The 26,755-nt window shown below is 36.9% G+C and overlaps 1 protein-coding gene across 6 annotated transcripts in view; it reads right to left on the reverse strand.

Annotated features, from left to right (window-relative positions):
• MSH3 (mutS homolog 3) overlaps nt 1–26,755 on the reverse strand; it is a 185,132-nt gene that overhangs the window by 36,818 nt on the left and 121,559 nt on the right. For all 6 annotated transcript variants that reach the window (XR_005356813.1, XR_005356814.1, XR_005356815.1 and 3 more), the window contains 2 exons: nt 19,165–19,276; nt 5,229–5,386 (listed from right to left, as the gene is read on the reverse strand). Coding sequence is in view for 3 of the 6 variants with exons in the window: in XM_038532443.1 (XP_038388371.1) it covers nt 5,229–5,386; nt 19,165–19,276 (270 nt within the window). In the remaining 3 variants the exon portion in view is untranslated. The remainder of the gene's footprint in view (nt 1–5,228; nt 5,387–19,164; nt 19,277–26,755) is intronic.

Here is a 26,755-nt window from a genome sequence, read left to right on the forward strand (position 1 = left end):
ACACATAGGTAGGTGAGGGAAAGAAACCAAAAACAAGACTGAAAAGGTTGGGGGTCATCTGGTGGTTCCCAAAGGACATGCTCAGAGACCTGTATTCACTGTTTAGAGGTTTAGCAACAGAACAATCTGATCATAGCTGTGCTCTCAGAGGCACTTCACAAGGGCCTTTTCTCTTAAAAACTGACTGAAGAGAAGAAAAAAGGAAGACTGAGAAGAGAAGGGAAGCAGTTTCTGCAATAATATGTAGTACGTAATGGGTGCCAGGATTAGACTTGAAGCAGTAAAAAATGCATCACTGGCCAAAGAGTGTGCTCAGCAATATCTGTTGGGGACATTGCAATCAGATTCAAACATATTTTATCTATTTTTTCTTCTTGCCTGATGAGCTTCTGAGTCCAGGTGATCCAGCACTCATCTCAAGTTTCAGGGCTACTATCAGCCAGCCCCGTGTGTGTGGCACCCACAGCTTGTGGATCCACCACTGCTCAAGCTTGGTAAGACTCGTCCCAGGCCCCATCCTTCTGCTTTTCAAGTTTTCATCAGTCAGAATGCTGCATGTCCCCTTCTGTGGTTCTTCGAGCCAACATCAAGTCCATACTGCTCTACACTTGCCAGGTTTTATCCAACTCTGTGTCTCACTTACCTCCTAAGCCCAGACACCAGGCACTTTGGAATAGCAGCCAAATAATCAGCCAACTTCCGTGTCCTTGCTCTCTTCTCCACATGGGCACCCTTCCCTTTCCTCTCTAGCCCTTCCGCTGCAGCCCTCTCCAAAACTGGCTATTCATTTCCTTGCCTCCTGTGATACTGCAAGGGTTCTCCTGCTCACCACTCTTACTTCTAGGCTTTACCTCCTCATAAGAAAAACATCTCCTTTGAGGTTATACCATTTGACCATAACATCCTCCCTTTGTCAGCTACTCAACCGCAAATCACTCCTCTTCATTCATCTAAGTGGTTAACATTTGGTATATATTTTCTCCTCTGCCCTGAGAGCTCTGCCAATGTCTCTGATAGCACTAAATGTCCATGTAGCTAAAGCAGCCAACACCATCTAGATCAATTCTAGATCTCCTCTTCACCATTCTCCTCCTCTAACTCAGCCATCCAGCACCAGGGACACATCTTGGACTTCAACAGAGACATGAACTATTTTACCTCAAAAGCTGTCCATTCCGGCTCACACAGAACCTCCACCACAACTGTTGTTCAAACCTCCCAGGACTCCAGCCCACCTACCACTGCGCTTTCCCCTGGGCCCTCCTCTTTGCTGAAGTTCCATGGTCCATTATTCCTAACACACACTTGCCAACTCTTAAACTCCCTCTGCTTTTTCAGCCACTTCTCTGGGAAAACTCCACCCTTGAAAAAAAAAAAAGGGCGACACTCCAATTCTATCGTTCCTTCTTTGTTTATGAGCTGGGACACTTCTATAAGGAGAAACTTCCTCTCATCATCTGTGTGGAAAGATACAATAGCTGCTTAATTCTCTCTTTATTTTTCAATTTTCATTCTCCAAAGTGATTAATGATTTTTTTGTTATGAGTATCATTAATCTATTCTAGTATGCTCCAAGGTAATCAATGCATTTTTTTAAATCAATGCATTTTTTTAAATCATAAATTTACGGATATAACATATTCCCCCGGATATCCCACTGAAACATGTTCAAGCCTACATTCAAAAACAGAACAAGTCCCTCATTGGATCTTTCATCTCCTCCTCCCAGCCAAGCTGCCCTGGTGACACTTGTACAAACATTGTATTTCTTGACCTTTCACTCCCTTCTTTATCATCTTTAACTGGAGTATGGTCTCACCACTCCACCAAAATAGACTCTTGCTGGGGTGTCTGAGTGGCCCAGTTGGTTGGGCATCTGACAACAGGTTTCAGCTCAGGTCGTGATCTCAGGGTCATGACACTAATCCCCGCATGGGGCTCCAAGCTCAGTGCAGAGTCTGCTTGAGATTTTTCTCTCCCTCTCCCTCTGCTCCTCCCATTCATGTTTGCTCTCTAAAATAAGTAAATAAATAAATCTTTAAAACAAACAAAAAACAAAACAGCTCCTGCTAAGGTCTCTAATGACCACCACTTTGTTAAGATCAAAGTTGACTTCAGAGGCTTCCTTTTACCTGACCGCTCTGTGCGGCTGGCCACTTCATTTCTTCTTGAAGGAGTATTCCCCTGACACTGTAACATCTTATAGTGTTTTTGTCTTGTCAGTTTTTCCAGTTTATCATCTTACTCATCTGGGACATGTTGGTAGTCCTAAGGCTCGGTCTTAGAACATTATTTTCTCCACTATACTCTCTGCTAAGATGATCTCACCCACACCCAGGACTTTCACTTATACAAAGATGTCTCAGAGCAAGTTTATATCATTATCTTTCATCTCTCCCTCTGGACTCTATACACAACTGCCTATATGATGGCTCCTCTCAAATGTCTCAGAGTGTTTCTACTTACTATGTATACAAATAAAGTCAGGATCTGGGATCTCTGGGTGGTGCAGCGGTTTGGCGCCTGCCTTTGGCCCAGGGCGCGATCCTGGAGACCCGGGATCGAATCCGACATCGGGCTCCCAGTGCATGGAGCCTGCTTCTCCCTCTGCCTCTCTCTCTCTGTGACTATCATATATAAATAAAAATTAAAAAAAATTATAAAATATAAATAAATAAAGTCAGGATCTATGAAAAAAAAATCACCCTCTTCCACTAAATGTCAACACTGACCAAAGAGATGTACAAACCACTGTCATCTCTGACAACTCCTTTTATCTCAGATGCATACCCCTTCTATCACCAGTCCCTGTTGATTTATTTCCTGAACACTCTTCAAATGCCTCTCCTTTCCACTCTATCACTACAAACCTCATCCAAACTATTGACACCTCTCACTAAGACCACTACAGGAGTCTACTGATAAGGTTACTATCATGTCCTTTCTCCAAACATGCCCTGCATTGATCATGCCAAGCACTGCTTAAAATCCTTCGATGGTTTCCCATGGCTTAGGATAAACTCCTACCACTCTATACTCTACGTAACTTGAAGCTATTCTTCAGCTTCATCCAGAATAACGCTCCCTAAGAACCAGGGGGAATTTAGTTCCTTATCTGTTATTATTTTTTTTTAAATGTTAAAAGGCCTCTGTACACATGCTCCCTTTGTCTGAAATGCTCTTTTTTCCTTTGATTAGTTAGCTAGCCCTTCAGATAGGTCTTAAGAGTCACTTGCTAAAGGAAACCCTCTCCTGTCCAGATCATACCCCAGTCCCACAGGCTGTCCTGGCATCTTGCATATAGCCGTTGTAGACTTGCCACAGCTGCATTTTCACATTTTTTATACAATCGTTTTGGTTAATGTTGATCTCCACCGGCTAAGTTTTACCAGCACAGAAACCATGGTTGCATTGTAGTCCCAGTGCCTGTCATACATTACATGCTAAGTTAGTATATGTTGGATGAATGAATAAATGAAATTGAATAAATATCCAAATTTCTTGACATTAGTGTGGTTTGTCCTTTTTCAGAAGGCTTCTACTTGCTCTCACTGAATGTACTTTATTTTTTAAATATTATTATAATAAAGTTGAGCTGTTTTTATTATTATTACTGAATTCATTTTTTGTAGGCCAAAACTATTTTCTGATTACCTCCAAATACATTCCCAAACACTTGCCTAACTCCATGAGAAAAACTGGAGAAAAGCAAATTCTTATTTTCTGTTCTCTTGGCAACTATGGCCATGAGGCACAGGTCTGGTTAATGAAATTTAAGTGGAAGTTTTCTGGGAGGCTTCTGAAAAGGTATTGATCCTGAAGGGGGAAAAAAAAAGTAGGGAGGGAACTGTGGCATTCTGTCCTTTCTCCTCATGTGATGTGATGTCTGGAGTCACAGCAACTATCTTGCAACTACATGGGAAATGCCAACAACGAACCACTGAAGCAGCAGAAGCAGCAGCCCACTCCAAGTCTTCTCATTGTATGAGAAAAGTAAAGTCTTATTTTTTTTTCTATTACTTATATCTAAAAACATCCATAACTGTTATTCTGCTAACAAGATTCTCTTTCAGATAAACCACCTTACTCTGCCCAAGGAGTCTTTTTTTCTCTTCTCCTTTTAATCTTTTCTCTCTTTGGTCAAATTTCTGTCGCTCTCCCTAGTAATGTAACCAAAATAATGTAACCAAAATAAAATACCGGGCATTTACACACACACACACACAAAAACACTTTTTTTTTTTTTTAAACAAAATAGAAGATTAAGGGCAATTTAGAAAGTAAAGAAAGATTCTTTAAATTTCTTATACTGAGTTGATCTACAAATATAGAGACCAGAATAACATCTATTTGGTGATATGGCATCAAACAGAATTTAGATCTCTTTGCTCTGTTCACTTCTCAGACTAAAAACCAAGCACAAAAGTAGGTAAAGTATTTTAATGTCTACTCAGATGTATCAATACCAGCATGTGATATATTCTGATATAATTCCAAAGTCAAGTATCATATAAATATGCAGCTGGACGATAAATCAAACATTTGTACACAAAGCTTGACTACACACATATGGACTAAATTTAATTTTTCCAAAAATGTACATGCAAGAAGTATAAATAATACTTTAAGAACAGATAAATCTGAATAAATAGATTAGACTATGATTTTCCTACTAGTGAGACCAGGATATTTCACCTGTATTCCTAATAAAACATGCAATTTAGGTTTAGAAATTAGGGGTAAGACCTAGTCAGTTGTAGGTAATGTTCTTAGAGTTAAAAAAAAAAAAAAAAAAAAAAGAATATGAATTAAATTATCTTGGGCCAGTGCCCTTTTCAGTCTGTTCTTAGTCCCCCATCTATATAGCAAGGATGCTGGACTGGTTTCTAGACTGTGTTCTGCAGAGCCTATCCAGACAAGTCTGCAAGCCTTCCACTCTGACTCAGGCAGAGCAGATCTGCTTTTATCTGTTTAAATATTCATCTTTTATATAAGATTTTCGTTAAAGTAAGAACTCAGGAACTAAAAATACCTTGAAAATTACTGGACAAAATGGTCTCCTTGGTCTCCTCTGATATTAACATGCATGATGAAATGATTTAAGCTTCTAAGCTCTAAATATTTTAAGAGCAAATCTATTCATCTAAATATGTACACAGAAAGTTCATGTGACAATGTGGGCTTGCTTTATTTTCAGAAATATATTCAAATAGAACTAATGTTTTTACCTTGTGAAAATGCCATCCACAATTCCAATTGTTGCTTCCTCCGCAGGAACATAGGAGCCAATCTGAGCCATGATAGTAATCAATGCAACTTGTTTTATGTAGGAGCTCTTTCCACCCATGTTTGGTCCAGTAATTATCATTACTCTCTCTGAGTCCCCCTGGAAAATTAAAAAGCAATTTCACTTATTGTACCCAAAGGGCTTTTACATAATACCTATAATTTCTTCCATAATTAGGCAAAAGATGGCTTTCTGGTATTTAAATATGTTACCAATTAAGAATCACAAAGGGAAAGAGGACCTCTTTGTTTTCAACCGAACTGTGCTGCAAAACAGTGAATTCTTAGCAACCCATAGGATTGTTTCTGCATATAAAAAAGGGAAACAATAAGAAGTAACCTAAATGAGAGAACCACTATGGCTCTCTCATTAAATATTATTAAATATTCACTAATTTGCCTGTGTGTGTGTTTTTTATACTGTTCACATTTAAAAATCTATCAATTTCCATTTATCCATCTTAAAACGACATATACTATATAGCTAATTGCTTAAGGCCCTAATTTGGGTTGACAGCACCAGAATTTTTTTCAGTTATAATGGATGACTACTAAAGACGTTTATAATACCAAATTCTATTCACTCTCATTTCACCAGAGTGTAAAGGAGGCAGAAAAGCTCAAACACTTGTACTAATTTAATTTCTAGAACTTGCCTCTATTAACCAATTACAGTGTTTGCCACATACAGACTCACCCTAAGGGAAATTATCCATCTGTAGCTCTCTGTAGATGAATTAGCCTGAGGCATTCGTGTGCTGTGCGGTGTGAACCCACCAGACTGGGCAATACCTGCCTGGTCAAGAGTGGCCACTAAGAGCCCTAGAGGTGGCCTCACATAATAGGTCTTCTGAAACTAATCAAATAATCTCTTGGGACTTTGAACTGAATACCATGCAGTGATTCAATCTAGAGGAGAGGCTGAAAAGAAACACAGATCAAGGCCACAAAACACAGGAACCACGAGTAAGAAGTTATGAGAAAAAAAAGGTATGAAGAAAATTACATAGAAAAGGGAGTAAAGGGGGAAGTTAGCAATGAAAAGTAAGAAAAAGCAGGGGAAAGCCCAGAGGAGTTAAAGAAACTTCACATAAATAATGAGGGTTTCAAAGTTAAAATATTATAAAGCTTTACTATTGAGGGGATAAAAAGTAAACCTGTTCCATTGCTAAAGCTGTCTTATAAATTCTTTAAAGAACCTATAATGTCTGGTTAATTCACTAAATGTCTGGTTAATTAACTAGTCTCACTAAAGCCAAGTTGTACTAGAGACCTTGTTCTCCCTGTGATTCCTTTTTCTTATGGTTACAGGTAGGTTTACAATGAGCATAAGTCTCCATTATTTGAAAGAACTCAAGTGAATCTATGTTTCTTGGAACGGAAACAGCTTAACACAGTGAAAGCAAGGAAAGCAACTTTGCATGAGTAGAAAGATGAAAATAATGATTAAAATAAAATTAATCTCCCACAGAGATTTAAAAATAATAAGCCTATTGTAAACAACAGGCTTTACACATTTACACATATTGTAAATATGTGACATAACCAAGTATTTCAAAAATTTAAATAAAATGAACATATTTCTTTTTTGAAACTGGCAAAATGACACAAGAAATAGATAATCTGAATAACCCTGCATCTGTTAAAGAAATTACATCTGTAATTAAAAACCCTCCCATTAGGAAAACTCCAAACCCAGATAATTTCCCACTGATTCTTGCAAACATATAAGAAATAGCACTTTCCTTACAAAAATTCCTCTACAGAACAGAACAAGGGCAATTCTTACCAAAATATTTTAAAAATCCAAAATCTTGATAACAAAAACCCGCAAGAACATTACAAGAAAGAAAAATTATAGGCCAAGTTCATCCATAAGTATATATGTCAAACTTCTCAGAATATTAATAAACCAAACCAAAGCTAAATGAACATTTAGAATTTTTGAGGAGTACAAGGTTGGTTTAATATTCAAAGCCCAATCAATGTAATTCAACACATTAAGAGAATAAAGAAGACAATTCAGAAGATGATCTTCAAAGACACAGAAAGCATTTGATAAAATTCAGTATCTGCTCATTAAGGAAAAAAGGTGGGGAAAGGAAACAAGAGGTTCAATTATTGGAAAGAAAATAGGACATCTGTCATTATTCCTACAGTCATGATTATATTCCCAGAAAATTTAAAGAAATCTATAAAACTTATTATAAGCAATAAATGAATTAAACAATATCTTTGGATACAAGGTCAGTAATCAAAAGTCAACTTTATTTCTAGATTTTAGCAATAAGTAATTGAAAATAGAAAATTTAATGATACAATTTACCATAGTAGAAAAAGAAATCAAATACTAGGAATAAATGTAACAAAAGAGCAAGACCTCTACACTGCAAACTACAAAACCTTTTTGAAAGAAATTAAGGAACAACTAATTAAATGAAAGAATATACTATGTTCATAGGTTAGAAAGGCTCAATATTGTAATGCTACAATAAACTGTGTTCTGGAACAAGGAGCTACAGTGGAATAAAACAGAAACACACTGACGTATATACAGTTACCTGATTTACGACAAAGTGACACTATAGAACAGTAGAAAAAAAAAAAGAACAGTAGAAAAAGGATGGTCTTTTCAATAATGGTGTTTGGTTAGAAGGATGTTCATACAGAAAAATAAGAAATTTTGATCCCTAACTTACATCAAAAACAAAAATCAATTCCAGGAGATTATAGCTTTGACAGACAGAAAACCCAAGATTATTAGGCAATCATATATAACCTTGGGATACAGAAAGATTTAACAGATCACAAGTCATTATTAACTATAAAGGAGGATTTAAAAATTCAAGTAAATTAAAACTAAATGCTATTCACCAAAAGATGCCATGAAGGAAATGAAAAGCTACAGAATAGATTATATGTATTATATGTTTCCCAAGGACTCAAATCCAGTATACATAAAAAACTTCTACAAATCAAAAGAAAGATAACCCCAAGAAAAATGATCGAGAAAACTTTAAAAGAACATGACAAAGGAATACACAAATGGCTTGGTAGAGGGTCAGAGACAGGATTACAAATAAGCCAAAAAAAATTTTTTTTTTGCCATATCCAATAAATGATGGTGGGACAATTGGGTACACATATAAAAAAAAAATCAGAGTTAGGCCTGAATCTCACACAGAGGCCCCCAAATCAAATCTAGTTAAGGGAATTAACTGTGAAAAGCAAACTTTAAACTTTTAGATGAAAACAAGGGAGAACAGCTTAATGTCAGCAAGGTAGAGAATGATTTATTGAACAAGATAGGAAAAGCAGAATAAAAATTATAAATCATAGGGATGCCTGAGTGGCTCAGCAGTTGAGCACCTGCCCCTTGCCTGGAGCCTGCTTCTCCCCTTGCTTACATCTCTGCCTTTCTCTCTGTGTGTCTTTCATGAATAAATTAATATATATATATATATATATATAAATCATAAAGGGAAAGACTAATATATTTGATTAATTTTTTTAAAAAATTCTACTAAGCCACCAAACATAAAACGAAAAAGTCTAAAATAAAGAAGTACCACTCTTACATAGTAAAAACACCAAAACAATGGAAAAATGGGCAAAAGACACGAATAGGATATTTACAGAAAAAGAAACACTAAAAGCCAAAAACATACTCTTAATCAGGAAAAGGAAAAGGAAATCGCAGGATTTTTCAAGGGACCCACAAGCTATCTCTAACATTCAAATGAAGGAAACAGTAAAAATTTTTGAAGGAATAATTTTTAAAAGATACTTTCATATTCAACGTATCATCAAAAGGCTTATGAGTCTACTTATGCAGCATGTTACAAAGTATATGGAAAGCAATTTGGAAATGCCTAGTAAAGTTAAAAAAAAACCACTGTGTATCAGTCTACATAACTCAGCAATTCCTTTTCTAGGAGTCTACCTTAGGAAAATATACAAGTGCTGAAGAAGATATATTTATAATACTGTCCACTCTAATACTGTTTGTACTCATAATAGACAAAAAGAAAAAAACCCAACAAATTATCTATCATTAGGAAGATGAATAGATCTACTTTGTACAATTATGAAAACAATCATTTACAAAAATAGCATAATAGGTTCAATGTGCCTATTTATGTACATTTTTAATATACACAAAATTATATATTGTTAAAATACAAATACATAGAAGAATAAAAACATGTACAAGGATAACAAGTAATATTAGGATAATGGTTACAATGAGATAAGGAAATGAAGGGGAAAGAAAAGGGATAGCAATTAATTATGTATAAACTTAGCTAGATCTGTTAACACTTTATTTCCTTTAAATAAATCTAAAGTTCATATCACAAAAGGTCATTCTCTTTGATATCTGAGTGAAGGGTAAATGAGTGCTATACTGTTTTCTATATTTTTTTCATTTGTTTGAAATATTAGGTAGTTTAAAAGTATTGAAGTGAATTATCTTAAAATTTGATTATTCCATGAATGATCATCATGAACCATCAAATAACTCTTTATATATCCATTAATTTAGGAAAAATTTACATAACTTCCAAATGATATTTTGTTATTTGGATTTCCAGCATATTTACATAAAAACAGAATACTAGAAAAAAACTCCACATAATAGAAAGTAAAAGAATGGAACACAGGACGGAATAACCTACAGAAGGGTTACATGTGCCATGAGGAGGCCCTGAACTGTGAAGGCACCATTGGTGGAGCTACCTGAAGTGGAATTACCAAACCTAATGAGCAACGGGAGTAGGTGATGGAAGTGCACAAACAAAAAATTTTTTTAAACAGTAATTTAAGAAAACTATGAGAAAAAAAAAATATATACATCTTCTTTCTCATAGATAAGTTATTTCTTCCAATGCCTTCAAAGATAAGAGTATTTATTATACTCATTGCTTAATTCAGTTTCTTTATCCAATGAGAATCAAAAATTTGACAGGGTATTGACAGGTCAATACAACTCTATAGTCTGTTTCTTTCTTTCTTTTTTTTTTTTAAGATTTTATTTATTTATTCATGAGAGAGACAGAGAGAGAGAGAGGCAGAGACACAGGCAGCGGGAGAAGCAGGCTCCACGCAGGGAGCCTGATGCGGGACTCAATCCCGGGTCTCCAGGATCACGCCCTGGGCTGAAGGCAGATGCCAAACCGCTGAGCCACCCAGGCATCCCTGTAGGTCTGTTTCTTTAATTCTAAAATGAGGGAGTTTAATTAAATGATTTCTCACCCTCAAATTCTAGGACTCTCTGAAAAATATATCCAAATTCAGGCATATGACAGATATGCGGCTCTGGGTTGAATCAAAGAGGGGAAGCTGTGGAATTCATTTACACAAGGTATTTGGGAATAATGGTACACAGTGATGCCAGTTGGACTTGTAGTCACTTCTGTGGAAGTGAACTTTCCTTTCCAGGCCTATCCAGGATTTGAAGATTTCAGATAAGAACTAACTCGGAAGCTCTAAGGAGTGAAACGCTTTCAACTCAATCATCTGTAGGTAATAAAGTGGTTGCCTTCCTAATCAGCACTAATGTCTAAACCAGTAAGTTTTGAGATAACTAACCAACTTCCACATTAAGTGCTGTCTTCGGTGGAAAGAAAAATGAAGTGGAGATGAAAACATAAAAGGCAAATTATAAGGGATCAAAGGAAAATCACAGCTAACAAGTGCCAGAGATAACTGCTAATGACTATATGCACCACCTCATTTTGTTCCCGTAACAATTTCATGGGGTCATACAAAAACCACTGTATTCCCACGTTACAGGTGAGGAAATAGAGGCTTGGGGAATTTAAGGACCTTGCCCAATAACACGGAGCTATTAAGTAGCAGAACGGGAATTCAGTTAAGCAAAGACCATCCCCTGACAGATGTCTCAGAGGGGATCCCTGCTCAACGACAGGGAGTCACAGTCACTGCTAAGTAGGAGAAGCGCTGTTCTAGCACAGGGTCGGCATCTGTGGTTCCATCACCAGCTACACTACAATGATGGTCAGTTAGAATATGTTGAAGTCCGCAGATACATAGCAAAAAAATAAAATAAAATAGAGCAAAACACTGCAATTGTCATTTGTTAATTTCTAAGACTTGGGCATCAGCTAATTTTCTACAAAAAACTTCCTTGACAGGTACAGATATTGACATCTATCTTCAAAAAAGACTCACGGTAGAACTATTTTTATAATAGTCGCAGACTGCTGAAAAAGTTTGGCAGTTTCAAAGTGCTTTATTCCCTGAAAATGTCAATCAATAACAGGTTACAGTAAAAGACACCCTAGTGAAAGCCTCCTCCAGAGAAGCTCTTAGCCAAATCCTTGTACTTTTAACCCAAGGTGAACTACAAACAGAAAGGGGGATAATGAGGCTGGAGAGGAGGTACAGGCTGTATGCTGACATGCTAAGGAAAGGGTCCAAATCCTTCTGATGCCTGGATGCTGTCCAATTTACATTCCACAGAGAGCTAGTTGTTACTCAACCTAATTTCTTCATTTTACGGATGAAGAACTGAAGAAGAGTACAGTGGTCTATCAAAGATGATAGTAAAATAATAGCAGACTAGGATTTGAATTTACTCCTCCAATCAACTCTCCCACTACCTCTGTATACCAAGAAGAGGTAAGTGATAAGTTTTAAAAACAGAACAAAGAAAGTGCTAGGATAAAAGAGATTATTTCTGGCCAGAATGATGATGAGGGCTCTGAGGAGGCATTAGTGTCTTTTGGGTCATGAGGGATGGGTAGGAGTTCGACCAATGGAGATGGATTACAGACAGGAAAACAGAAGAATGAACATTCTGGGCAGAGACGGTAGTACTGGTCAGAACACTTTTTGTTTTTTTAACTTTTTTCAAAAAGATTTTATTTATTTATTCACGAGAGACAGAGAGAGAGACAGAGGCAGACACAGGCAGAGGGAGAAGCCAGCTCTCCATGCAGGGAGCCCGACATGGGACTCGATCCTGGGTTTCCAGGATCACACCCCGGGCTGAAGGCAGCGCCAGACCACTGAGCCACCAGAGGTGCCCAGGTCAGAACACTTTAAAAAATAATCAGTTATCATAGAAAATATCCTTCTTTACCTCACTGTTACAGAAGCAGGAAGAAATGGTCACCAGAAAAGAGAAATAAGAGAAAACAATACTCAAATGCCACTTGACGTTTCCTCTATTTTTTAACAATATGATCCCATGATCATGTGATGTAAAAAATACATTTATGGCAAAATGTAGGAGAATAATCCAGGCACAGAATTAAATTAATCTTAATACTCAGACATATTTTTATGGTATACATTACTGTTAGTCTGCTTGGTAATTAGGTAGAGAGGGTCAAGAGCTTATGAATATTAGTACAATCAGTCTTACTATTATATAGCCAAAGCAAGCATTTCAGGGGCAGCTAGAAGTATTTGTTCTGGGAGAAGGAAGGGAATAAGAAGTTGGTGATCCTTGGTCCCCTCTAATAATCTGAGAATGCTGCTTAAATCCTCTTCTTGATCTGAGGAGAAGGGACTGTGTTTGGGATTCCAGCATTTATCTGGGTCCCACTCCACAACAGGTGGGCTGTGGATTTCTCTTGGGCTACAGAGATCCACAGGTTTCAAGTACTTCCTGGCAATCTTCCTGCTTTGCATTTTCAACTCATTTTCTTCCCTTCCACAAATTGAGAAACTAACAACCACAATTTTCCCATTCTCTCTCCCAATAAGGGAGATTTATTTATGTTAAAAACAAAAAACACAAACTAAAACTCCAACTTTAGTCTCTATCAAAAATCCATCCATCAGAATATCATTTAGTTTAATAAGTAAACAGTCCTGAGACTCCAGTGGATTACAGTGGCATTTCCCAAGCAGGATATCTTGGCACACACTGTCTTGGTCTGCCTCACAGGTTACAAGGATGCTAAGAAGCTGACCTCCTAATCCTCAGGGTGGCAGGTGGGGCTGGGGCAGCCAGAGCCCTGGGCAAATCTCCTTTGGCTCCAAGCAACTTTTTCCTTCTCCTTTCATTCCCATGTACCATCAAATTCTTAGCATTTTCAAGGTGTGCTGCAAAGTGAAAAAGATTGAAAAGCACTGGCTTGCCCTAGAATACTGCTGTGTTTTGGGAGACAGTTCAAGACCTCTCGTAATCTCTGGCATGTCAACTGTCCCTTTCTGGGCCTTCATTTCCTCCTAAGTAAAAAGAAGTGTTACACCAACTGATTCCTAATTTCTCTTCTAGTTCTACGGTATAATTATTCAGTAAATTGTGATATTTTAATAAAACACCCTGAAAAACATTTTGTGGGAGGGGAAAGGCAAATATTTAAAGTGAGATATGAAGACTGTTCAAAGCCTGTGGCTAATCCTTGTTTACTTAACCAATATGATCAGGTGTCTGCTAAGCGCCAGAGAATTGTTTCTGACAGTAGGATTACAACAAATCAGAGAAGCCTATTCTGTTCTCATGAAGCTCACAGTGCACTGGGCAGCACCACAAACAAAGGCACTTATAATTTATTGGTAAGTACTAAAATGGGGAGAAATAGGAGTGTTATGGGTAAGTGATGGGGTACCCAGCCCAGCCCAGTCCACTGGTTAGAAAAGGCTCAATGCAGAAAGTGACATCCAAGACAAGACTTCAAGAACAGCAGGAGCTGGAGGGTGGGGTGGGTTGTGGGTGTGTGTGAGGCAGGAGTGGATGGTGTGGGGAAAGATGACATTCTAGGCAGAGGGAATACCATCTGCCAAGTCCCAGAGGCACAGCAACTTGGTAACTATCTGGCTGGAATTTTAAGCATGATTTTAAATGGGAGAGTGACAGGACAGGTTAGGAAAAGCCCTGTGGCTGCAGAATGAAAAAATGAACTGGAAAGGGGCAAGATGGGAGGTGGGAGATCCTGCACTGCTAAGTCTGCAAACATTCAGATTATGTAGTAAATCAGAGAAGGAAACAAAAAGGATTTCAAAGAGTATTTCTTTCAATTCTGCTTGGAGAGGCCAAATTGAGGTTTCCTAGAAGATGCAGCAAAGCTAGGTCTCAAGGACAGAAAGGAATATGTTGTAGCATCTAGTTACCATTGTAATAAATGTGCTCTTCAGATTAAACTCTAAATTCTGAAAATAAGGTAGGGGAAATATGTTTAAAAGATTCTTAAAAAGCTCTCATTTAAACCTGCTTATAAGGGCACCTGGGTGGTTCGATGGTTGAGCATCTGCCTTTGGCCTGGGTCGTGGTCCTGGGGTCCTGCCATTCAGTCCCACATTGGGCTCCCCGCAGGGAGCAGGAAGCCTGCTTCTCCCTCTGCCTATGTCTCTGCCTCTCTCTGTCTCTCATGAATAAATGAATAAAATCTTTTTAAAAAAAGAAAAGTAAAAAAACCCATAAATCTGCTTGTAGTGAAACTATGCTTTCAGTGTTAGTGCCTGAGAGGGCTTTTTTCAGCTTTCTTTACATTTTCATGTAATTTCCCTGACAGATCCAGAATCAAAACTCTTGTACATACAGCATGATCATTCTAAAATCCTTAACTCTAGTTCCTGGTCTCTCTCCTGGTCTTCATATCCACCTTCAGTTTAGGATCTCCATCCAATGTCCCCCAAACACCTCGAAGTTCATAGGTCTTTTCTATGTAATCCTTTGCTATGGGACGCCTGGGTGGCTCAGCGGTTGAGCATCTGCCTTCAGCTCAGGGCGTGATCCTGGGGTCCCGGGATCCAGTCCCACATTGGGCTTCCTGCATGGAGCCTGCTTCTCCCTCTGCCTGTGTCTCTGCCTCTTTCTCTCCCTGTGTCTTTCATGAATAAATAAATAAAATCTTTAAAAAATAATAATTCTTTGCTATATTCTTGCATTCTAGAAAAGCCAAAACATAGCAGGTCAGAAAAACATTAGTCTGTTAGGGACCATATGGATATCCTCTACTCTGAAGTGTATGTTCAAATTTGGTGCCAATTCTTCTACCAGGTAACCTGTTAGTTCCTTCATGGCCTTTGTAGATGTTCTCTTTGTGTTAGTTTAATTGACTGTGTCTTCCACCAGATTAAGGAAGTATTCTTTCTTCTTTGTAATCTGACCTCAAGCACAATACTGACATAAAGTATATCAAAATCATTAAGAGCAAAATATTATAAAATATACTAAAAAATGCATAAATAAATGCCAGATTATAAAATGTGAAGAGTATTCTTAAAACTGGAAAGGAAAAGTAGGCAGAAAGTTGGCTTGTTCAGAAGAACTATAATAAGTTCGCATAACACAGAATCCAGAAAAGCACACTTTACTTATAATCACATGTACAAAAGACCATTTCTTAAAATTACATGATTATCAAAAGCAACAATGTCATTTGACTTTCAGGAAATTATTTTCAGGCTATATTTTATAATTAACACCTATAAAATATTTTAAATTGAGTTTTACATAGTAAGTTCTTTTTCAACACTATTCCTATATATAAATTTATACCCTGCAAAATAGAATGCACTTCACCATAGCAACAGTTCTATATCAACTCCTACTCAAGTTAGAAAAAGCATATGTAAAAGAAATGAATATTCTGGAATATTCTGAAGTGCCTAGTGGAAAAAAAAATCACTCCATTTATTTAGTAAAAATTTAAATATAAAGTTTGATGTTTCCTCAAAATGATCTTATAATTAGGCAAAAAGCTATTTTAGTTTCTCAAATCTTGCTTTATTAAATAGCTTAATACATTTTTTAAAGAAAGCAAAAGAGGAAAAAAAAGAATGAAAAAGAATGGGAAAAAAAAGCCCAACTTGAGATCAAGTTGGTTGGCATGCTAGGGGCTGGAAACAACAACAGGAAATAATGTTTAAGTGATTTATAAGTAAAATACAAACCAGAGTATTAAAATGTTACAACTGTATTACTTTCTCAAGAAAAGCTATATGCCACTAGTATTATGGGAACTGAGAAAGAAATTCTTATGTTCACATAGTCTTCTTTTAAAAGTCACTAAAACATTAGGAAATGTTAACTTGGCTCGATAAATTAAGTAAATTATAAATTCCCTAATGAGAACGAACAAGTTTAAAGACTTTGGGGATCAGATTATATATTACCAACAAATCTAGGGTGCTATACCAAAATGTAGTTTATCAAACTAGATGTAACTGAAAGCATTTCTTTTTACTCACCACACCTGCTGTAAGCCAAATTCACCACGTGCACTTGTCACCTTGCTCACAGCCCAAGAGGCAGCACTCTGTTATATTCCCAACTCCATTGCTGTTCTGGGCTTCCTTTTTCTGACCTAATTTCTAACTGCTCTACTACATCCCTGTTCTCCCACTGGCCTCTGAAAAATTCCCAAATCCTTCTATGTTTCTAACGTCCTTACTTAACATTTCCTTCAAATAGGCTTAAACTGAAACCTGGCTATTGCTCACTTCATTTGGAGGCTGAGCTTTTTGCCACATCCTACCACACATATCTCAGAGTTCAGAGGTTCTTTCTTATGTGTTCTCCTGTGTTTCCTTAGAACCTGACCACCACCTCTGTTTGTCCTCACTGCAGTGACAAAACTCCAGGTCACCAGTCTCCATCCCTTGGAATCTCTGACACTTAGAACAACTCTGGCTTCCCCTACAAATATTGCTGTTCTCTTAGATAATTTCAATACTTACGTGGATGACTTTTTCCCCACACTCCACTGCTTGATCTCCTCATCTCCAAAGACCTTATCCACTTCTACTACCCAACCTCCGTGGCCACAATAGGACTTGCTATCTCTCAGAAGAGCACTGCCTCTGAAATCTTAAAGTTGGGCATTTCATTCTCTATTATGACAACAAATCTCACTTAATTCCTCCTTAAGTATTAATTCTTGTATTTCATCACCAGATTATTTCACTTGATGCTGACAAAGACTCTCACCTTGACCAAACTCTAGTCAGGCTCCTCTTGAGCACTCTTCTCCACTAGGCTTCAACTTTGACCTATTAAAACCCACACTTTCAGCAAAAATGATTTTATTGCCTCTACTAAGATACCAGAACCAACACTAGCATAGTTTCTAACAGCTCATGACCATGTTCTTAGGATGATCCCAATCTCCCTTAAAATTCCCACCTGAAAACGTACAAGACAGACAGGAAAATTTACTGCTGGTTCCAGCCAAATCCTGGTGAAAGGCTGAGGCCCCTAAGCCTCTGCTCAGAGCAATTACTTCAGAAAGCTTACAGTTATAAACCCTTTCTCTGCCCCTTTGAGGTATAACTCTTCTACCACTTAAAAGAGTTGAGTCATCTCTTTGAAATGAAGATAACTCTCCCTCTCTTTCTGCTTCCTTTGGAATACATAAATTCCAGTTGCCATTTACTAAACCCAGATGGGTTTCATGTTAACCAGCTCCCTTTCCTGCTTTTTATAATTTCTACTTCCTTGAAACTGCAAGACACCCCTCCACCTCCCACCCCATTCCTCCTTCCTAGTCCTTCATTCTTCCTTTAAAACACCCAATCACCTCTGCACAAACTGGAGCTGAGTTCCATTCACACTTGACTCTTCCCTTTTGCAATTATGTTACTGAATACAACCTACTCTTACCCCACTTTAATTAGAGTATGGCTTTATCTTTAATGACATAACTCTATGTAACACACACAGAGCGCAGGCACACATGCACACACCCTCTATCCCCCAAGTTTGATTTTTTCCCCAGCTTCAATCACTCTCTCAGTGGTATCCTTGATGCTTTAGGGAAAAAAAAAATCAAAATTCCTTAACACGGCATGTAAGCAAACAGGCATCTTCCTTCCTTCTTTTTTTTTTTTAAAGATTCTATTTATTTATTCATGAGAGACAGAGAGAGGGAAAGAGAGAGAGGCAGAGACACAGGCAGAGGGAGAAGCAGGCTTCATGCAGGGAGCTTGATTCGGGACTCTATTCTGGGACCCCAGGATTATGCCCTGGGCCGAAGGCAGATGTTCAACCGTTGAGCCACCCAGGCGTCCCACCTCTTATTTCTGAACCCTTCTTTCTTCATACTTTATGCTCCACTTCACTCAATATCTTTCACTTCCCTGAGTTTGTCCTGTTCTGTCTCCCTCCCAGCCTCTGCCATGCTGGTTCCTTGACCTGGTATATTCTCCACTTCTTTGGCCTACATTAACTCCTTCTTCGATTAATATCTCATCCTCAGGAAACCTTCCTCGATGCTCCTACTACACTAAGTTAGGGTGACCTGCTACATGCTCCCAGGACAACATAGTTTCCTACATCATATTTTACAGTAGCTTGGCTACCTTCTTGCTTGATCACAAGCACCCTTAGGGCAGGAATATTTCTGTCTTGCTTACCACTCTCTGTCCTAACACTTGCTTCACTACCTGAAGATAAATAGGAATATAGTAAGTATGTGTTAAATGAATAAATCTTTAGAATCACTGATATTCTATCAGAGAACTCTAGCCCATAGGACAAAAGTTCCCATCACTGAAATCAGCTGAATCATCTCCAATTCTTTCACATAACATTTTAGAATACTGAAACATAGGACAAAGTACATAATGTTGAATACTAACAGAAATCTGCAAAACAACAGTATGATTCCACCCTATCGCATGTTTGGGCATTTATAAACGAAAAATATTTGTAGGGGTTACCTAGGATAAGTAATTAAGACTAAATCTTTAGTTGCTAAATCTTTCCATTTATGGATAATCTTTCATTGGTAATGACACCAATTCCATATTTGGTGGTGAATATAAAATTACAGCTCAAGATTACTACTTCAATGCCAAAGTTAAAACCTGAGTAAATTATAAAAATACTTATTTTGTATTTAAAAGCTTAGATCAGTGTTACCATCTTTTACTTATTTACTGGTATCACGTGGTACTTACTGATAAATTCGTACTGTTAGGAACATACTGATCCTGTTCTCCCAGCAACACATCAATCACAGGGTGCCGGCCATTTTTAATCACAATTTTTCTTTCTTCTTGTAGAGATGGTCTGCAAAAAAGAACCATGTTTCAATTTACTAGGCATGAAAACTGCCTTTGAAAGAAATCTCTAAGTTCTAGCATAAAAAATAGACCTTAAGAACACACCCAGTGTATGAAATTACTTTGAGTATGAAAATTAACTTTTAACTATAAAATAAGAATTGGGAGGACAATTATGATAATAGTGCTTGAAACACAGACGTTAGCAGAATCTTACAATAGCTCCACTGCTGAAATCTACTTCACAATCTTTTTTTCTACTATTCTCTAAGATCAATATTTTCATTACTAAAAGTTACAGTTCAGATTATTTTCATTTAAATCATTTTCAGTAATAAGCATAATAAAGGAAATCAGTGAAAATTATTTCCATATTTAAAATTATTACATTAATAGAAATTATATTTGTGTTGAACTTGGAGACCTAATTTTTCATATTCTGTTTAACTGAAACATCTTTCTATGGTCTTCTGTATCTTTTACTTTTTTTTGATATAGAAATTATTTTTTTGCCTTGCTAGTCTTCCTTTTTAAGCTTTTACATTTCTGTTTTTATCTATAGCTTTATCTATTTATCAAAGTCCCTATGAGCACTGCCCTCTCATTCTCCTCCTCAGAGATTACCACTGAGAGCAGCATGGTGCCTACCCTTCCCAACTTTCTTTCTGCATTTAGGTTTTTACACACTCCTCGCACTGGTTTGTGATTTCCTTAAAAAAAAAAAAAAATCAGGATCATACGGTAGTGTATTATTCCACAACTACTTTTTTTCCCTTAACACTCAATATACATTAAAAAGAAAAAAATACAGCGTCCACCATTTACCAATGGATCCTTTTATTTTGTTTAAGTCTTTCAAGTCATTTTACAAATAATTTCCAGAAGTGGCAATAAAGAGGTGGTAAAAACAAAACAAAATCTCAGGACAATTTTTATTAAGAACTTAAACAGAACAAATCTCAAATTTTCATTCCACATTTTCCTGGCGTTAAAAGCATATATATACTTGGAATGGGCAACACACTCTCAACGTAATAAATTGCTCATCAGCTGTCATGCATGCACTTGGACCATAGTCATTCATAAATACTAATTCTAAATTTCAATACATTTCTAAAATGTTCTAGCTTATCATGATTTCTGGTTCTTCTCTAACTTGCATGGACAAAAATGAAATACTTGAATTTTTTGGAAATCTTTTTTTTTTTTTTTAAAGATTTATTTATTTATTCATGAAAGACACAGACTGAGAGAGAGAGAGGCAGAGACACAGGCAGAGGGAGAAACAGGCTCTTTGCAGGGAGCCTGATGTGGGACTCCATCCTGGATCCTGGGATCATGACCTGAGCCGAAGACAGGCACTCAACCGCTGAGCCACCCAGGCGTCCCTTTTTTGAAATCTTTTAAAGTTTATCATTTTGTTGAGGAGAGGACACCCATCTTCTTTGCTTCACAACTGCAAAACTTTATCAGTTTTATATTTATAAATACCAAATTAGAATAATCGATCAAATCGATGTTTATTTCACATAAAGTGAAAGTTTTTTTCAATCTCTTGCCTTCAGCACCTGTCCACCTACAAACAGTATCAAGTAAACTTTAGTGCACAAACATCATAAAGACAAAAGAAACCACTACATGTTCTTTCAGCAAAACAGGATAGTTCAGGTTCTTGTCACCAAATACTGCATGATGTGTGCTGCCTATGGAATAACTAACTGGAGAATAACACGTTTCAATTTGTCCTTAGAAATATATTAGTCACACACTGATGCTTGAGTTTAGGAAAATTTAGCTAGGATACTGTCACCCGAACACTCACAATCTGAGATTTTGTTTATACAAGAAATTTCATCATCATCAGTAGTATCTAGAGCACAGCTATCTTTCTCTTCACTTTCATCTTTTGATTAATCTAATAATTGGGAAATGTTTTCTGTCACTTTTTTTCTCTTTGCTATTATGGGTGAAATATGTAAAGAAAATCAGAATTATCAACTGTGTTCAGTGAAAGTAAGAAGCAACAGTTATAATATGTGAAAGTTAATTATTACATTAATAGAAATTAGTTATAACTATAACAGTTACAATAACTGTTATAGTAACTGAAGCTTACAAACTGCTGTTTCCAGTCTTTTATAAGTTCCTGATGGACGAAGAAGCACTTTGGGCAATACAATTAGAACACTGAAAGATGGTAAGGTAGTGGTATCTATCTGCATCATCATTTTCTAGTCTTTTTTTTTTTTTTAAAGATTTTATTTACTTATTCATGAGAGACACAGAGAGAGGTTGAGACACAAGCAGAGGGAGAAGCAAGCTCTTTATAAGCCTGATGCGGGACTCGATCCTGGAACTCCAGGATCATGCCCCAAGCCAATGGCAGGTGCTAAACCACTGAGCCACCCAAGGATCCCCGATTTAGGATCATTTCTTGACATATCTACAGTATTCTTTTGAAGCTGCTGCAGAGATAAGTTAGCTGTTCTCCACTGTCCAACATTTGGACTGTGTCTAGGTTTTCACTAGAAAATAAACACTAGTTTCACTAGTTATAAACAATACTGCAGTGAACAATTATATATATATATGTTCATGTGAATATGGACAAATGTTTCTCTAAGCTAGAAGAAATTCATTTCCAAATGACAGGGTATGTGTCATATTTTTCAACATATACAAATATTGTATCAATCTATTTTCCTACCAGTAGGATATGAAAGTTGACTTGTTTTTTCAAACCTTCACTTAAAGTAGGCATTATCAAATTTTCTAATTCTGACAATGTGTTGGGTGAACAGTGTTCTTGAATTGCATTAACTTGCACTCATTGATTACTAAGTTTTTTGACTCAATGTACTAATAAGCACATTACGGACCTTGCTCATAACACTAAGAAATGCTACCTTTCGTAAATACCTAAATCCTTTTCCTTAAGTATATCTGGCTAAGAAAACCCCAAGTATGTACATTCACATTTCTCAAAGAAAATAACTAAAGTACCTTCTGAGTAAATAATTTAAAATTATCCTTTGGAAGGAGACTTTTAAGATGACAAGAAAAGGACATTTTTTAGTTTTCAAAGTGTAATTCTAAAGATAGGAATTTTATCTAAGTACGTTATAAATTTATTATAAAAAATGAAAGCATCTGCAAGTAATATCAGTTTTAAAATAAAATCCTAGGTACTCTGTCAAGTGAAATCAATAGATCATTATTCATGACACTGATATGATTTCCCAGGAAGGTTTTCACTTTAGAATAAAATTTTGAGTGATTTGTTCTCTCTAAAATCTACAATGACTTACTCTGTTGCTATCCAAATTATATAATGACAAAACACTTCCTAGTGGAATGAGAAGCAAATCATAATTTGGAGAGATGAGATGATGCATGAGATTAGGATAGTTACAGCAGGAAGGATATGAAAATCATATTGATGATATGGCATTTAAGAAGAACTGAGGAAATCTGGATGCTGCCTGCAAAGAATGAAACATTAAACTTGAACAATTATATTTCTGAAACTGCATCTTTCTCCTTTAAGTGCCTCAGGGAAACAGAACATAATTAGTAAAACAATATAACATTCAGAATAAAAAATGGATACAAAGACTCAGAATAAGAACTTTTGCCTCAAGATTAGGTTATAGTTAATAAAATGTCCTTAGAGCATTTAGGAAGAAAAGCTTACAATTACGAAACCAAATAATCAACTTGAACTCACTGCAAGAGTTCAAATGCACTAAAATCTTTAAACAAGCTAGCAATCTAAGGGTGGAAAAAGGCATAAATGACAGATACTTAAATACTAGCTTAAAATGCATTTTAGTTAAAACTTTCCTATTTCATTGCTATTTACACTAAATTTTTTTTTAAAGATTTTATTTATTTATTCATGAGAGACACAGAGAGAGAGGCAGAGACACAGGCAGAGTGAGAAGCAGGCTCCATGCAGGGAGCTCAATGTGGGACTCGATTCCAGGTCTCCAGGATCACGCCCTGGGCTGAAGGCAGTGCTAAACTGCTAAGCCACCTGGGCTGCCCCTAAACTTTACTTCTGCTAAAAAAAAAAAAAGAGAGAGAGAGAGAGAGAGAGAGAGAAAGAAGTTGATTACATTCCTTGAACTTTATAGCATGATTTTTCATTTAAAATATTCAGGTGGGGCAGCCTGAATAGAGCCTGCTTCTCCCTCTGCCTGTGTCTCTGCCTATCTCCCTGTGTCTCGAATGAATGAATGAATGAATGAATGAATGAATGAATAAATAAATAAATAAATAAATAAATAAATAAATAAATAAATAAATAAATTCTTTTGAAATATTCAGGTGGGGGATGCCTGCGTGGTTCAGCGGTTGAGCATCTGCCTTTGGCTCAGGGTGTGACCCCGAAGTCCCAGGATCGAGTCCCTCATCAGTTTCCCTTCATGGAGCTGCTTCTCCCTCTCTATGTCTCTGCCTCTCACTCTCCATCTCTCATAAATAAATAAATAAAATCTTTAAAGAAAATATTCGGGTGGATTTTCCTTAATATACAGGACCCAATTTGGAAAGTATTTTAGCATGTGAAATATTTCCTGAACTTATATCCCTGAAAGAATATGTCATTTGGAACAATCCTGAGAACAAATAGTAGATAAAACATAGAAAAGAGCCACTGACAGTCCCTGACAATGAACAAGAAAGCAAGGAATTAGGCCAGAGACCCAGGGGGTGTTTTTTTGGTTCCTGAGGGAACTGAGAGAGAGACTACGACAGCTTGGCTCTGGACCGAGACACTGATGGGCTGTACACCAGGCATTGAAACGCATCTGAAGTAATAAAGGGAGCCTTTGAACCTGTGAGGCATCTCAAGATCTGATATGGATTAAGTGATGCCGGATTATTAGTGTCTTGAGATGCCTGGTAGAAGCAAATGTGACTCTTTCAGGAGAAAAACAATATCAAATTTTTCTATAATGATTCTGTGAAATACAATACCCATAATGTAATCAAAACAATGAGGAATTCAAAAAAGATCAATGGGGTGCCTGGGTGGCTTAGTCGGTTAAGTGTCTGCCTTTGACTCAGGTCAGGATCTCAGGATGCTAGGATCGAGCTCCATTTCAGGTTCTCTGCTTGGTGGGGAGCCTGCTTCTCCCTCTCCCTCTGCCCCCCACCTTCTCATGCTTGCTCTCTCTCAATTAAATAAAATCTTAAAAAAAAAAACACCCTAAGAATGAAAATGAACAAAAACAACAGGCAACAGAAACAGAGTCACAAGGACTCCTGATATTTGAATTATCAGACACAGACTTTAAGATAATGATGCTAATCATGTTCAAAGAGACAGACTTGAGAATTGACAGAAAACTAAAAACGATTTTTAAAGAATCAATTATTATGTGTATGAAAAATACTAACATCCTTTAAGTTTAGATATTTTTATTAAAGACAACTTTTAAAATACTTATTTTTTTCTGATTTTTGAATGAATGTCTTTTTACCTCATACTTACTAAGTACTTAATATCTGTCTGGTTCTGCTTAATATAGTTTAATATATCTTTATCTCATTTAATTCATACAATATCTCTGAGAGGTAGGTATTCTGTTAATGCAGATATTGAGGATCAGAGAGATTAAAGTAACTTGCTTAAGGTCAGCTGGCAAATAACCAAGCTAGTATTCAAACCTTGCCTGCTCCAAAGTCTACACTCTAAAGGGTACACCTAAAAAGGAGTTCAAATTTTACTTATGCAAATCAAGGGGTCTCTTAATAAATGTACTGGAAAATGCCCAAATAAGGAAAAATCTAGGACTAAACTTGCACAGAGTGGATACTCAAAATGTTTGTTAAACCTCTGATGAGTCTACAAATTAAGCATAGTCTTATAGAGACATAATAAGGGATGTATTTTCACTCCACAGAGATTTTGCCAAGACTCCACCTCAATAAAGAATTCCTACAACTTCAAGATTTACTCCATTTACTAATTCATAACTCTACTTCTTACAATTTTATATATGAATACCTGAGATTTAAATAAGAGTACACAGCTAATTAGTGACAGAGGATGGGATTCTGGTTATTACAACGCACTAAAAATGATGTATTACTCTAAATTACATACTATATGTAATATATATATGTGTGCTTTGGCTTACAAATAGATATATACATATATACAGAAATGAAAACTTAAATTTGATGTAATATAAACTACATACCCATAGACATGGTTCTTCTGTTCTTACTAGCTGCAGCAGCAGCAGTGACAAATGGCAAAAAGCCAACTGAAGTAGTGTAAGAAGAGATGAACCAGGTGTAAGTATTTTTCAGTGGAAAGAGGTTTGTGTGAAAACACACACCAAATATACAGATTGTAACCAATCCTCTGCTTAATTCACAATTAGAATCCATTAGGAATGTTAGCTTCACAGACCTTGTGCACAGTACAAGGGAAGGAAATCATGTCAACGAAAGACAGACTTATTCTCCCAGAACTAGATTCAACTAGAGTACATTTACAGATCTCATTTTTATGAATGATAAATTGGATGAAATTTTCGAAGCCCTCCGATGTGAAAAAAAATTGAGTAAAAATGAAAACACAAAGAGCCTATTTTAAACAAGTGTTGTGCACAACGTGGTAGATCACTCCATACATAAATGGATAGCAAAACAAAATGAAACAGAACAGCAAACTAAGTACATTTTTATCTAAAACTGGGGTAGCCAATTTTTGCAACTGTCCTCCCACAAATAAATAAGTGCTTTACAATAAACTATTTTTTAACATCCATATGGGTATTATGCTAGGTATAAAGAACATTTTAAATGTTAAAAAAAAATACTTGGCACAAACTAGGAGAGCAACCAAGATATGAAAGAAGTATGACTAGCAGGACATATCTATTCAAACATAATGAACTCTGTATGCCAAAGCACTGATGGCAGGCAATATCACCTCTATGTTTTCTTTTTAGTTCTCACAATAAGACAGTGAGTTAAATATTTCCTTCAAGTATATGAAAAAATTGGGTTTGTGCTACAGAGTAAATGTTTGTGCCCTCCCCCAAATTCATACCTAATTTGATGGTATTAGGAGGTGAGGCCTTTGAAAGCTGATTTAGTTCATAAGGGCAGAGCCCTCAGGAATGGGCTAGTGGTTTTAAAAAAGAGCCCACAGAGAGCCAGACTCCAACAGGCGATGCTTTCCAGACTCACAGAGCCAGAATTCCAGCCCGGGAGAGGCACAGGAGGGAGCCCAGGCACAGAGCACCAGCAGACACGAACTTCCACCGTGAATCATCACAGAGGTGGTTCCCAGGCACAAGACCACCACTTTGTTCCCAGGCACAAGACCACCAAAAGCGCAACTGGCCTAGAGCTCTGGGGGCCTGAGATCATGATCTGAGCTTAAAGCAGATGCTCAACTGACTGAGCCACCCAGGCGCCCCTCAGGCTTAAGGTTTTAAACTTAAGGAAGAGTAGTTTGATAGCA

Source organism: Canis lupus, chromosome 3, assembly GCF_011100685.1.
Source record: "Canis lupus familiaris isolate Mischka breed German Shepherd chromosome 3, alternate assembly UU_Cfam_GSD_1.0, whole genome shotgun sequence".
Lineage (NCBI taxonomy): Eukaryota > Metazoa > Chordata > Mammalia > Carnivora > Canidae > Canis > Canis lupus.